A 12,400-nucleotide genomic window follows, 5' to 3' on the forward strand; every position below is an offset into this window, starting at 1 on the left:
GCCCAGCTAATTTTTGTATTTTTAGTAGAGATGGGTTTCACCATATTGACCAGGCTGGTCTCGTACTCCTGACCTCGTGATCCACCCGCCTCAGGCTTCCGAAGTGCTGGGATTACAGGCGTGGGCCACCGCACCTGGCTGGTACTTCTGTGGTTTTGTTTGTTTTTTTGTTTTTGTTTTTTCAGTTAAGTATTACCTCCTTGTTATGGATGAGAAACGACTTGGAGGGATCAGCTATTTTGTCCAAGTCCAGATGCCTATTAAGTGGCTGAGCTGGATTTGCTGACTCCAAGGCCTCTAAGCGTCTGGATCACCTTTTTGCTGTTCCTTCCCCTCTGATGCGAAGCCCAATGCTGTGAGCACCCTGAGTGCCCAATCATTGTTGAGTAAGTTCTCCTAAGTAGCCAGTCCTCGGGTGCAGCTAAACTTTCCATTGTAATTGTACCTGTTTGCCGTTCTGTGTTAGTCATGCCATAAGGGGAAGGAAGATAAATGCCAGGGACTCTGGAATTTCCTTTTTATGTTTTCATATTTCCAGTTGCTGTTTCCTTTCACAGCAGCCTAGGCAGAAGAGACACCTGGCACTGACCCCCATCGGTGCACAGCAGGTGGAGAAAGAGCAGAAGGTCCCAGTAGGACCAGAACAGGCAAGGGCCACGGGTCAGTTAGACTGGTCAGGCCCACAGCATCCCTCCCCTTCCTCAGCCTCCAGCCCCCTCTTCTTTTATTATGAAAATGGTTGCAGCCCTGAATCTGACTGGAGGGAACTCTCCTTAGGCTCCCAGCACAGGGACAGTCCTTCCAACTCTTGTCAGCAGAGCAGTGTTGGTGCCCAGTGCTGAGAAACCTCCACTCCAGCTTAGTCTGGAGCCTGCCAAAGGGACCCCCCACCCAGTGCCCTACCCTGGCTAACTCTTCACCACTGTACCCTGCAGTAGATGCCTCGGTATGTGTTGGTTCAGATTAAACTCACTTCTTTACTCAGCCAGAGTGATTAGGGAAATTTTCCCATCTTATTATTCATGTATTTGGCATGAACAGCGATCTAGAGTTTTCCTTTGGACTCAATCAACTCTTTTGCATGGTTGACTTGCTCCAAAGGTACAAGTCTTGCTAAAGGAATTTTGCTTCTAAGCAGTGTTCTTCAGGTGCAGAGGGATTCTGTTCTTGGCCTAAAACAGGATTTCTTTTTCATCAACATATTTTGCATGTAAGTTCTTAGTCACTCTTTTTTATTGAGACTTTTATCGGGCAAGGGGAGTGGGTTTGACCGTCAAATTTGTTTGACTGTCAAATTTCTCTGGCCGAAATCGTCCTTGCTCAATACTAACTAACGCTGCAGTATTTCTCCCCAAGAACTCCAGGCAGACTTCCTGCTTTGCATGTGGCTTGTTCAAATTGGAGAATGAGCAGCAGAAGTGCCAACCCCAGAGCCCAGCTGCAGGGACAGCGAAGCACCACGCATTGAATGGGACACACACTGAGCATATGTGAAAACCAGTTCGCTCACATTCTGCACCAGGCGACGTGTGCAGACACAGAAGGACTGGTTTTGGAGTCCCACACCCACCGATACTGCATTCCCCACCCTGCTGTGCTGCTGCCAGCGCCTGGACCCCACCCGGGCCCAGCTGTCAGTGGGCTGTGCATTTGGGAGAAGTTCCAGGGGTGCTCCAGGCAGCCTCAGCCACCAGTTCCTGCTGCTGCCATCTCATATCGGCTACCAAATATGGCCACCTGTCTCCATGCCCCATTCCCACTCCTGAGGGCGGAGGCCACGCCTTGCCAGGACCATTGCACCAGCGTGTTAGTTGGCCCCCTTGCTGCCTATATGGGTCCCTGCTCCCTTACCCATTCTGCGGCAAGAAAGATTTTTCTAAATCACAAGTCTTACCATGTGATTCTCCTGCTTCATTGTCCAGAGGCTTCCTATTCTCTAGTCTGAACGGCTTCATGGAGTGAGAGAGGGGCTTCTCGAGATTGATTGTACATCCAGTCATCTGAGAATTTTTTGGTTTTTTTCAGACAGGGTCTTGCTCTGTTGCCCAGGCTGCAGTATGTGGTATGATCACAGCTCACTACAGCCTTGACCTCCCAGGCTCAAGGATTCTCCTGCCTCAGCCTCCCAAGTAGCTGGGACCACAGGCGTACACCACCAAACCGGGCTAATTTGTTGATTTGTTTTTGTAGAAACAAGGTCTCACCATGTTGCCCAGGCTAGTCTCAAACCCCTGAGCTCAAGCGAGACTCCAGCCTCAGCCTCCTAAAGTACTAGGATTACAGGCATGAACCACCTTGCCCAGCCACCTGGGGATCTTAACATGAAGATTCTGATTCAATCAATCTGCAATTCGGCATTTCTAACAAGCTTCCCAGGAACACTGGTGCTGCCGGTCTTGGTGCTACACTTTGAGGAGTGGGGAACTGGAGGGCACCTGCTTGCCCTGGTCTAATTTCTTGCCACTTGCCTAACTCTGTTCCAGCCATGCTTCAGTTATTCCAGTTCCCAAAGTGCATCCTACTTTCGCTCACTGCAAACAGGCTGGCCTCCCTCCCCAGAGCACTCTCACCCTGGCCTGGCTGCTCCTACAGGATTGGAGATGGCATTTCCCTTAGAAGCCTTCCCTGATTCTCTAAGCCCAGGAAACAAACGGCATGTTTGTGGCCTGGGTGATAATGATCTTTATGCTCAATGACAAGGGGTGAGACAGCTGGCCTGTGAGGTGCAGGGGAGCAGCCAGAGGTGTCGTTCTAGAGCAGGTTCTATGAAGAAGGTTCCTGCATCGCCTGGGAGGCATGTCTGCCAGGTACCATCTGCTGAGTCCATTCCTGCCTGAGCAGTAAGGGCGGCTGAGGTCAGGACACTGGCCGAACAAGATCAGCCTCACAGCTGTGTGTACTCTCAGGTCAACCAAAAGTGCTGTCAGAGTGAGCATATTCATTACAGAGGTGAAAACCTTTTTCAGAAAGTTCTTTTCCAACCACAGCTTGAGGGAGAGTTACAGACATAAGACTCTACTGTAGACGTTTTCTTTCTTATTTTCTGTCCTTATGTCCTTAAAAACAAAAACACTTTTTCTCTGGGATGTCCTTCCATTTTCTCTTTCTCAGGTTTTTTACATCCGTTTCCGTTGTAAAGTTATTGCTTGTGCAGGTTGGAAGTCTGCCATTCCTTGGCTAAAGAAATCCTGAATTTTGCTAGCATGCTCCTGCCAGGGTCCCAGCACCAGACTCTCCTGGCCCTTTGGGGAGCTGAGAATGGAATCTGAAGCATGAGACACTGCATGGTCATGATGTACTGGCCAGACCTATTTAGCCATGTGATCGCAGCTTGGGTAGGAGCCGTGCCAGTTAGTTCTGGAAAAAGTAAAACAACATTAGTTACACAGCAAGTAAGTTCAGCAGCTGGGTCACAGCACCCAGGAAATGTTGAAAAGCATGTGACATAGGAAGAGATCTAACGTCATTGTTGTTTGCTACAAAAAATCTTTCTGCCCTGTAACTGTAAAAGGCGAGGAGTACTTCCTTTCTGGATTTTATTTCCTCTTTTTCTTAAAGAGAACATCCAAGAGAAAGTATTTTCCTCTGCTCCCCCATCTCTGCCCTCCTGGGATGTGTTAAGTCTGTTTTGCAGTGTCATAGTTACAGAGGTTGAACAATGGGTCTGCTTAAAACAGATAACAACTCCATTAAACTGCCAAGTTGAGTGAGATGTTCCTTTGTACCCAATAATTAGTAAGTGCTGTAGGAAGTTATATAAGAAAGTGGGAAAATTTGAGACATCAGTTCTTTTCCTCTCCATCATAGAAAATCATACTTTGCCTTATGGGAAATGGACAGGAATGGATCGAATAAATTGTGGAAGAATATCATTTATGTGAAAGGGGAAAAGGATTAAGCAAGGGCAGCTAAAATGTATAGTCTTATTCATCTTCTTGAACTGACTTTGAAGCAGTATTTACCACGTCTGAAAGTGAGGAGCTCTGTGCTCCAATGACATCGTCAAATCTCCAGGCCTTTTCTTCATCTGCCCCCTGGTGGACCCAGTGCTGAAAAGAAAATTCAACAGAAGAGCTCCCTGGAGAAAAGCTGAGTCCATTAAGAAACGGCGTCCTCTGTGTATCCAGGGGCCTCCACATTCTTCTCTTATCTTCATGAGTATCCTGTAAGATAGAAAATAATACTCTCACTTAAAATCAAACTAATGAGGCCAGGCACGGTGGCGGACACCTGTCATCCCAGCACCTTGGGAGGCCAAGGTGGGTGGATCTCTTGAGCCCAGGAGTTTGGGACCAGCCTGGGCAACATGGCGAAACCCTGTCTCTACGAAAAACACAAAAATTAGCCAGGTGTGGTGGCATGTGCCTGTAATCCCAGCTACTCAGGAGGCTCAGGCAGGAGGATCGCTTGAGCCCAGGAATTTGAGACTGTAGTGAGCTATGAAGTCACCACAGCACTCCAGCTTGGACAACAGAGTGAGACCCTTGTCTCAATCCAATCAATCAATCAAAATCAAACTAACAATTCCAAAACATGGAACTCATATATACATCAACCTCCATCACAGGGAACATATATTTCCACATGGAAGTGTCCAGGCCCAAGCACTCAGTTTATCCCAAGCCTCCCAAAAGTTTTGTCATTATTTTCTATAGTTTGTATAATAAAATCAACAGTTTTTTTTTTTTTCCATTTCCCAAATATGAAAGCATATAACTTAAGGACCTGCTACCTATGTCCTCCAGTGTCCTGAAGCCTCTGGTCCTCTGGTGTCCCTGAAGTTCCTTGCAGTTGCTCACATTGCTCCAGATCACCTCTAGGACTCCTGACCCCGCTGCCTCCACTCCTGCGTTTTCAGCCCATCCATTCCAATAAGCATGCTTCACCCCACCCCCTGAACACTAGCTCGTTAATGGCAGTGCATCCACACAGGTCTGCAGCAACTTCAGTTCTCGCTTCCTCCGAGGAAAGAATTTGACCAAGGGGCACAAGGCAGAGTGAGAGACAGAGGCAACTTTTAGAGCCCAGTGAAAGTTTATTTAAAAGTTTTAGAGCAGGAACAAAAGGAAGTACACTTGGAAGAGGGCCAAGCGGGGACAGGAGAGAGTCAAGTGCTGTGTGGCCTTTGACTTGGGGTCTTATACGTTAGCATGCTTTGAGGGAGGGGGCATGTTAACTGTCCCCAGATTCTTCCCTTGGGGAGGGCTGTCCCATGCGCAGTGGCCTGCCAGCACTTGGGAGCGGCCACAAACGCAGTGTGGTTACCGAGGCTGTGCACATGCGCAGTTGAGGCGTTCTCCCGTCTACCAGTTAAACGCCATCATTTTGCCTCTCACCGCGTTTGCTTGAGCTCACTCACCCAAATCCTTGGATCTTATCGGGAAGCTGCTAATCACCAGCTTCAGATGCTTTCCTGGTTGTAGAGGCCCTCTTCTGCCCTGCTCACGTCTGCTCCGACTACCTTGCTAACGATCCTTCCTTCCTCACCGCCCTCCTAGACACAGTCTTCTTAGACACAGAAGGCTGTGGAGTTTAGCAAACTTTACTGACGGTTAACTGGTGGAAAGAGACCAGCACAACACAGGCACCATCTTAAAATGGAAAATACTGGCCATGACTTCCCTAAAAAGTAACCCATCTTTCTCCTTGCGGGGAGTTTCTTTCCTGATTGGTTGGAATCTGCTGGGCACCTCCTCTCCCATCTACACACCCTTCTCCCCTATGACCAGCCTCCAGCCCCCACATTTATATCGAGGGCTTATGATGAGCCTTTGTGTTCTCTTCCTGTCACTCCAAACCAGGCTCCCCACCTGGCTTTCTATATCTAGAAACTCGCAGAGATGCTGTGGTTTCCATCCTCAACAACACAAATCACTACAGAAACTCCAAGATGGCTCTTCTGGGTCAGAATCGTAGGTAGGGCTCTCACACAACCTCTGCTCAGAGCACCCCAGGAGTCTCCTTCCTGTGATAGCATCCACTGGCTTTATCAGGTTACCCCGCCCCAGGCATCCTAGTAGACCCCTTTCCCTCTGCCTTCCCCTCACCCAAGCTGAGAATCACTGCCCTAAGCTGACAGTCTAACTGCGGAAGCAGCGTGGAACAAAGGCAGGAGTGGGTTGGAATCTAGCTTCCCTATGAACAGCTCTACAACCCTGCGCAAGTTTCTGTCATGGATGTATCTGTCTCCGCTCCCGGCCACTCCAGTTCCAGCCGGAATCCAGGTGGTGCCAGGAAGCAAATGAGTGTATTCCATTTCCCCGGCCACAGGGATTGGTTCAGGGGCAGTGTGATGGTTAATGTTAGGTGTCAACTTGGCTATGCTACGGTGCCGAGTTGTTTGGTCAAACACCAGTCTAGGTATTGCCATGAAGGCGTTTTTTAGGCGTGATTACTATTGAAATCAGTAGGCTTTTACTGAAGCACATCACCCTCCATAATGTGGGTGGGCCTCATGCAATCTGTTGAAGGCCTTAAGACTGAGATTTCCTGAAGAAGGAATTCTCCTCAATCCTGCCACACAGACCCTCTGCCTGGGTTTCCAGGCTGTTTGACCTGCTTTGTGGATTTTGGACTCATGATGGCAACATCAACTCTTACCTGAGTTTCTAGCCTGTGCGCCTGTTCCCAGAGATTGCAGACTTGCCAGCTTCCACATTCGCATGAGCCAGTTCTTAAAATCTCTCCCTGCTGTCCCCGTATGTACATTGGTTCTGCTTCTCTGGAGAGCCCTAATACAGGTAGGCGCGGCAGCCCTTTTTCTGGGAAGGCTGGGAGATACGGAGTCTCTTTCTCTGAATGGTGGAATTCAGACAGACACGGAATGGTGCCGGGTTTCAAGCTCTGGACCAGGCTCCCAGGAGCTCACTCAGGCAGCACCACTTGCTGTCAGTGGGACCGCTCCCTGGGATCCTCCGCTGAGACGTGGGATTACAGTGCCTACTGCAGAGGGTAATTGAGAGGATTACATGAGTCAACAGATAGTAATCACTCAGGACAACGCCTGCATCATAAGTGCTCGGTAAATCCAGAAGGAAGAGGGAAAACAGAAGACCTGGCCCCTGGAAAAGTCGACGTATGAGGTGGGCAAGCAAAAGGACTCAGAGCCCTGACGGTTTCTCAAACCTCTCCATCCAACTCAGCTGGACACTCATTCTACCTCTGGATGTTTCAGTGACTCAGGGCCCTGCCCGCTTCTCAAACCTCTCCATCCAACTCCGCTGCACACTCATTCTAACCCTGGACATTTCAGTGATGCATGCTCCTGATTTTCCTTTATTATTTACATGTATTTGGGTTGAGCGTTTGTTATTTCCACCCAGAGTGCTGAACCCCTTCTTGTTTTGACTGGGTAGTTTCTTTTTTCAGACCCGCAAGCACAAAAGGTTTGACTACACCCCCTTTCCTAGAAAACGGAGCTTCTCACTCACTCTCTTAAGGGCAACTACTTTTAGTGGCTCCAGGAACTTATTTCTACCCACCCACAGGGAACTACCTTTAATACCTTACAGGTGATTCCCTTCTATGGCAGTTGCCCACATGATTTCCAGGTAAACAAGCATTTCACTGAAGAGGAAATAGGAATGGCCTATAAGGAGTAAAAAAGATGATCAACTTAGGGGAAATGCAAACCAAAACCCAACAGGATGCCCATATGGAAACCCATTTTAACTCACTGGATAAACAATGTAAAAGTCTTTAAAATGCTGAATATTGATAATATTTGAAGCCAGTGGGGGGGGGTGTAAACTGTACGATCTACAATGTGTAAACACTGGTATTATCATGGAAAGCTGTACTCTGTATCCTACATAGCAGTAATATCCCTACTGAATCTATCCCTAGAGAAGCTCTTAGACATGTCCCCTGCAAACCTCCTATAAGAGTGTTCAGTGCTGTATTGTTGGTAACAACAAAGTACTGCAAACAACTGATACACCCACACACAAGAGAACAGATAAATAAAATATGGAGTATTTACTTATGCATTCCAAAGACTGAACATAAATGAACTGCAGCTACATGCAGATTTAGATGCAATTGCGGATACATCTAACAGTAACAGATTTATATGAGGACGCAAAGGCATTAAGAATGATACAATGGACTTTGAGGACTTAGGGGGAAGAGTGGGATGGGGGCAAGGGATAAAACACAACATATATGGTGCAGTGGGGTGATGGATGCACCAGGATCTTACAAATCACCACTAAAGAACTTACTCGGCCGGGCGCAGTGGCTCACGTCTGTAATCCCAGCACTTTGGGAGGCTGAGGCAGGTGGATCCTGAGGTCAGGAGATCAAGACCATCCTGTCTAACACGGTGAAACCCCATCTCCACTAAAAATACAAAAAAAAAAAAAAAAAAAAAATAGCTGGGCGTGGTGGCAGGCGCCTGTAGTCCCAGCTACTCGGGAGGCTGAGGCAGGAGAATGGCATGAACCCGGGAGGTGGAGCTTGCAGTGAGCCAAGATTGGGCCACTGCACTCCAGCCTGGGAGACAGAGCAAGGCTCCGTCTCAAAAAAAAAAAAAAAAAAAAGAACTTACTTATGTAACTAAATAGCACCTGCACCCCAATAATTTATGGAAAAATAAAATAAAAAATAAAAGCAATAGCTTTAGTAAGAAAGGACATTTGCAGAATACCTACCAAATATCATATAAAGTTTAGAAACATGCAATAATCAATACATTATTTGGGGCTATATCAAGGTAGAAAACCACAGGAATGATACACATAAAATTAGAACAGTGGTTATTCTCTGGAGGAGGAGGGTGCCATTCAGAGGGGTACCCAAGAGTTATGTATAATAATGATTCATATCCCCATCCAGTGCTGGTTACACGGATGTTTGTTTTTATCCTTACATTACACATGTTATATTCTTTTATATGCATGAAACGTAATTTTTTATCATAGTAAAATATACACAACAAAATTTAGCATTTTAACCGTTTGTAAGTTTACAGTTCTGTGGCATCAAGTACGTTCATCTTGTGCATCCATCCACCACTATTTCCAAAACGTTTTCATCATCCCAAACTGCTGTTGGTATCATATCCAAGAAATCATACCACCAAGTCCAATGTTATGAAGCTTTTGCTCTGTTTTCTTTTAAGAGTTTTAATTTTAATTTTAGCCTTTATATATAGGTGTTTGATCCATTTTGCGTTAATTTTTATACGCGGTGTAAGGTAAGGGTTCAATTTCATTCTTCTGCATTACACATTTTTAAACAGAAACAAAATAAAAGAACAAAAGGATCCCTGACCATTTACAAATGAAGGTGCTGGGATAGAGGTAAAGTAACGTGCTAAGCTCAGACAGCTGATAAAGGCAGCAGGGGCTGCAAGCCAAATCCTGTGGGTCTGTCAAGACGACTGCGGCCTCAGCGGCACCAGCTGCGATCGCTGGTCTGCGCCCACCCACTTACCTGCCCACAGGCTCAAGGACACTAGCTCCTCCCCTTTCCCCACCCACAGGGGGCGGTCCCACGTGGCTCCGGGGCTTTCGGGCTCTGGAAAACTGGCGATGCGGGTGGGAGGAAAGCCCGGAAAACTTTGGCATGACATGGACCGTAGGCAACTGGTTGTGCGGCATGGACTTCAGTTCCGTTGCGGTGTGATAGCCAGGCCCAGTTTTCCCTCACGCTCCAAGGCGGGGAGGAGCCCGGGGCCCGCTCAGGAAGTTCTGCGCACGCGCGCGTGCTCGGCCCGGATTGGCTGCTCGGAGCGGCGAGGGGCTTGGCGGGAGCTTCCAGTCGCTCGGGAGCGGAGGGCGGCATCATGGCTCCGCGGGGGAGGCGTCGGCGGTCGCGGCCTCACAGGCCTGAGGGGTAAGTACTGCCGACCCTCAGAACGCGAGGCCGGAGACCAGCTTGAACTGCTTCCTCGCCTGCCGCGGTTTGCGCCTCCCGGCGCTGTTCGTGCTCCACTGTGGAGCTCGCCCGAGTGGCCAGTCGCCCGGGTCCCGGCTTTCTCGTCAGACTAGTGGGGATAAGAGTGATTCCCACCCGCACGGGCCTAACCCTGCCTGGCGGGCGGGAAGACGTTAGCCAGTGTCGTGTCGTTTTGTGGGGGGCAGTAGTGCCGTCCAGAGTAGTGAGTGTCGAAGTGTTAGCTTGAAAGCAAAACATTCAGCAAATACTTATTGCCTACGATTTGGCAGACTTTAATGTGAGTGGAGTTTACTCTCCGGGATCAGTTTTCTTATTTTGAAGACGCTGGTGTTTTCGGACTGCAAACCACAGACCGGAGCACAAGTGTGGCTGGGGGAGCGAGCTGCCGCCTGCCTTTCTTCAGGGTGGGTGGAGCGGTTGTTGTTCATCAAAGCCAGCGCGCGTTTGGTCGGTTGCAAGACGCGCTCTAGAATGCTGGTCGCTGATTGGTTGGCGAATGGCCCTCCAAGGCCCGGCCTGGATCTGGCGGGAAGGGTCTCGGCTCGCTGCAGACCGTGCACAAAACCGTGCGCCAAGACGGTCTGAAGACCACAGGAGTTCCCCGGCGGGGAAGGCTGCCTGGAGAAGGTGGTGCTGGCAGCTGCGGGGTTAGGGTGGAAAGCTGGAGCAGGACACCGCAGGTAGGTGGGGAAACCGAGACCAGACTCCTGGGGCCAGTGGAGAAGAGGATTAGAAAAGAATGTCAGCCTTGAATATCAGCTGAAAAGAGTTTATCCGAAAGGCTAGTGGTTTTTGTTGTCTTTATTTTTATTTTTTTTAACATTTTTGGGTTTGAGACTCATGAAATCTGTTCAGGCCTCCTCCCAGAACACACTAATGCACATACAACAGAATTTTTTTTTTTTTTTTTTTTTTTTGAGTCGGAATTTCACTCTAGCCCAGGCTGGAGTGCAGTGGCGCAACCTCCGCCTCCCAGGTTCAAGCGATTCTCCTGCCTCAGCCTCCACAGTAGCTGGGATTACAGGCGTGAGCCACCACGTCCAGCTCATTTGTGTATTTTTAGTAGAAATGGGGTTTCACCATGTTGGCCAGGATGGTCTCGATTTCCTGACCTCATGATCCGCCCGCCTTGACTTCTCAGAGCGCTGGGATTACAGGCGGGAGCCACCGCACGTGGCCCAGAAATTTTACCTGTGGGTTGTCACAGAGGTTTCTATCTCTCAGAAGCCCCACCTTGACTGCAACCTAAGGCAAGGAGGAACCTTGACTTTTTTTCCCCCCCCAAGAAAGGACAAGACAGCTCAAAGAGTTTAGATGATGAAGTTTATGTGGTCTAGTTTTTGTTGTGTTTCTGTTACTTGGCTTTGTGACCCTTGATAAGTCACTTAAATTTTAGGAACCCCGGAATCATCTTCTATAAAATTGCCATAAAACCAGTACTTGTCCTACCTTCTTCCTTAGGTTTCATGAAGTAAATAAATCATGAACTTGTTAGAAATGCAGAGTCCCAGGCCATGCCCCAGAGGGACTGAATCATACACTCCTGGAGTGGTGCTGAGCAACCTGTTTCACAAGCCCTGCTGAGAATGTTGATGACACTCCAGTCTGGGAACCACTGCTCTGAACAGTTTTCTAACTTTTTTTTTTTAAACTGTGATTCACAGTAATGATGTTTTATATCACACTTAGTACACATGCGCACACATCCACACATAACAAAACAAAAGGCTTATGAACATAGTATATCCAGTGCAATGTTTCATTTTATATTTTCCTTTTTTTTGTTTGTTTTTTTAAAATGCTGGCCTGGCAATCTTAAAAGGACATTATAGGACAATTGATGTGATTTGGGTATGGACTGTAGATTAGATTATGGTATCAGTGTTAAATTCCTTGATTTTAGAAATTGTACCATGAATATGCAGGATAATGCCCTCCTAGGAAAGACATATTATGGTATTTAGGGGTAGAGGTGCACAGTGTCTCCAGTCACACACACACACACGCACGCGCGCACGCACACAGCAAATGAGTAAAGGGCATACAGAAGGTCCTTGTACTGTTTGCAACTTTTCTGTGAGCTTGAAATGATATCGAATAAAAGGATACTAAAACATTGGTTTAGACTCACTAAGCTGATTTTGCTATCTACAAATGAGAAAAATATGGCTACAATCTGCATGGCATATTTTAAAGTCAGGAATTATGTACTGTATTATTCCAGAGTATCCCCCCGTACCCTTGTATGATGCCTGGTTGGTGGAGGATAGTCTGTACATATTCACTGACTCCTGGCACTATTAGTAATAATAATATATAATTCCTGCCACTGTTATTTCTCGTTTTTATTCTAGTCACCATTGTTACATCTGTTTCCTTGAAGCTTGTTGAAGATATATATACAACTTTATCGTTTGAAGCTATGGCCCAACTGAGAGAGTGTGAAGGGAGGTTGAGGGCAGGCCCTGGATTTGAACTGATGTAAATGTTAATGCAGGCT

At 47.6% G+C, this 12,400-nt stretch overlaps 1 protein-coding gene and 1 long non-coding RNA gene across 3 annotated transcripts in view; one reads left to right on the forward strand and one right to left on the reverse strand.

The window, feature by feature from the left end:
• Nucleotides 1-1,254: 1,254 nt before the first annotated feature.
• Nucleotides 1,255-9,628, reverse strand: LOC126955294 (uncharacterized). Its single transcript, XR_007725876.1, has 5 exons — nucleotides 9,436-9,628; nucleotides 8,223-8,340; nucleotides 6,601-6,942; nucleotides 3,963-4,163; nucleotides 1,255-3,357 (listed from the first exon to the last, which is right to left on the reverse strand). It is a non-coding gene; the product is annotated as an uncharacterized LOC126955294 (long non-coding RNA).
• Nucleotides 9,629-9,721: 93 nt separating this feature from the next.
• Nucleotides 9,722-12,400, forward strand: part of CENPU (centromere protein U) — a 43,549-nt gene continuing 40,870 nt past the window's right edge. For both annotated transcript variants that reach the window (XM_050791704.1, XM_050791705.1), the window contains exon 1: nucleotides 9,722-9,837. In XM_050791704.1, the coding sequence (XP_050647661.1) occupies nucleotides 9,788-9,837 (50 nt within the window). In that variant the 5' untranslated portion in view covers nucleotides 9,722-9,787. The remainder of the gene's footprint in view (nucleotides 9,838-12,400) is intronic.

Source organism: Macaca thibetana, chromosome 5, assembly GCF_024542745.1.
Source record: "Macaca thibetana thibetana isolate TM-01 chromosome 5, ASM2454274v1, whole genome shotgun sequence".
NCBI classification, from domain to species: Eukaryota; Metazoa; Chordata; class Mammalia; order Primates; family Cercopithecidae; genus Macaca; species Macaca thibetana.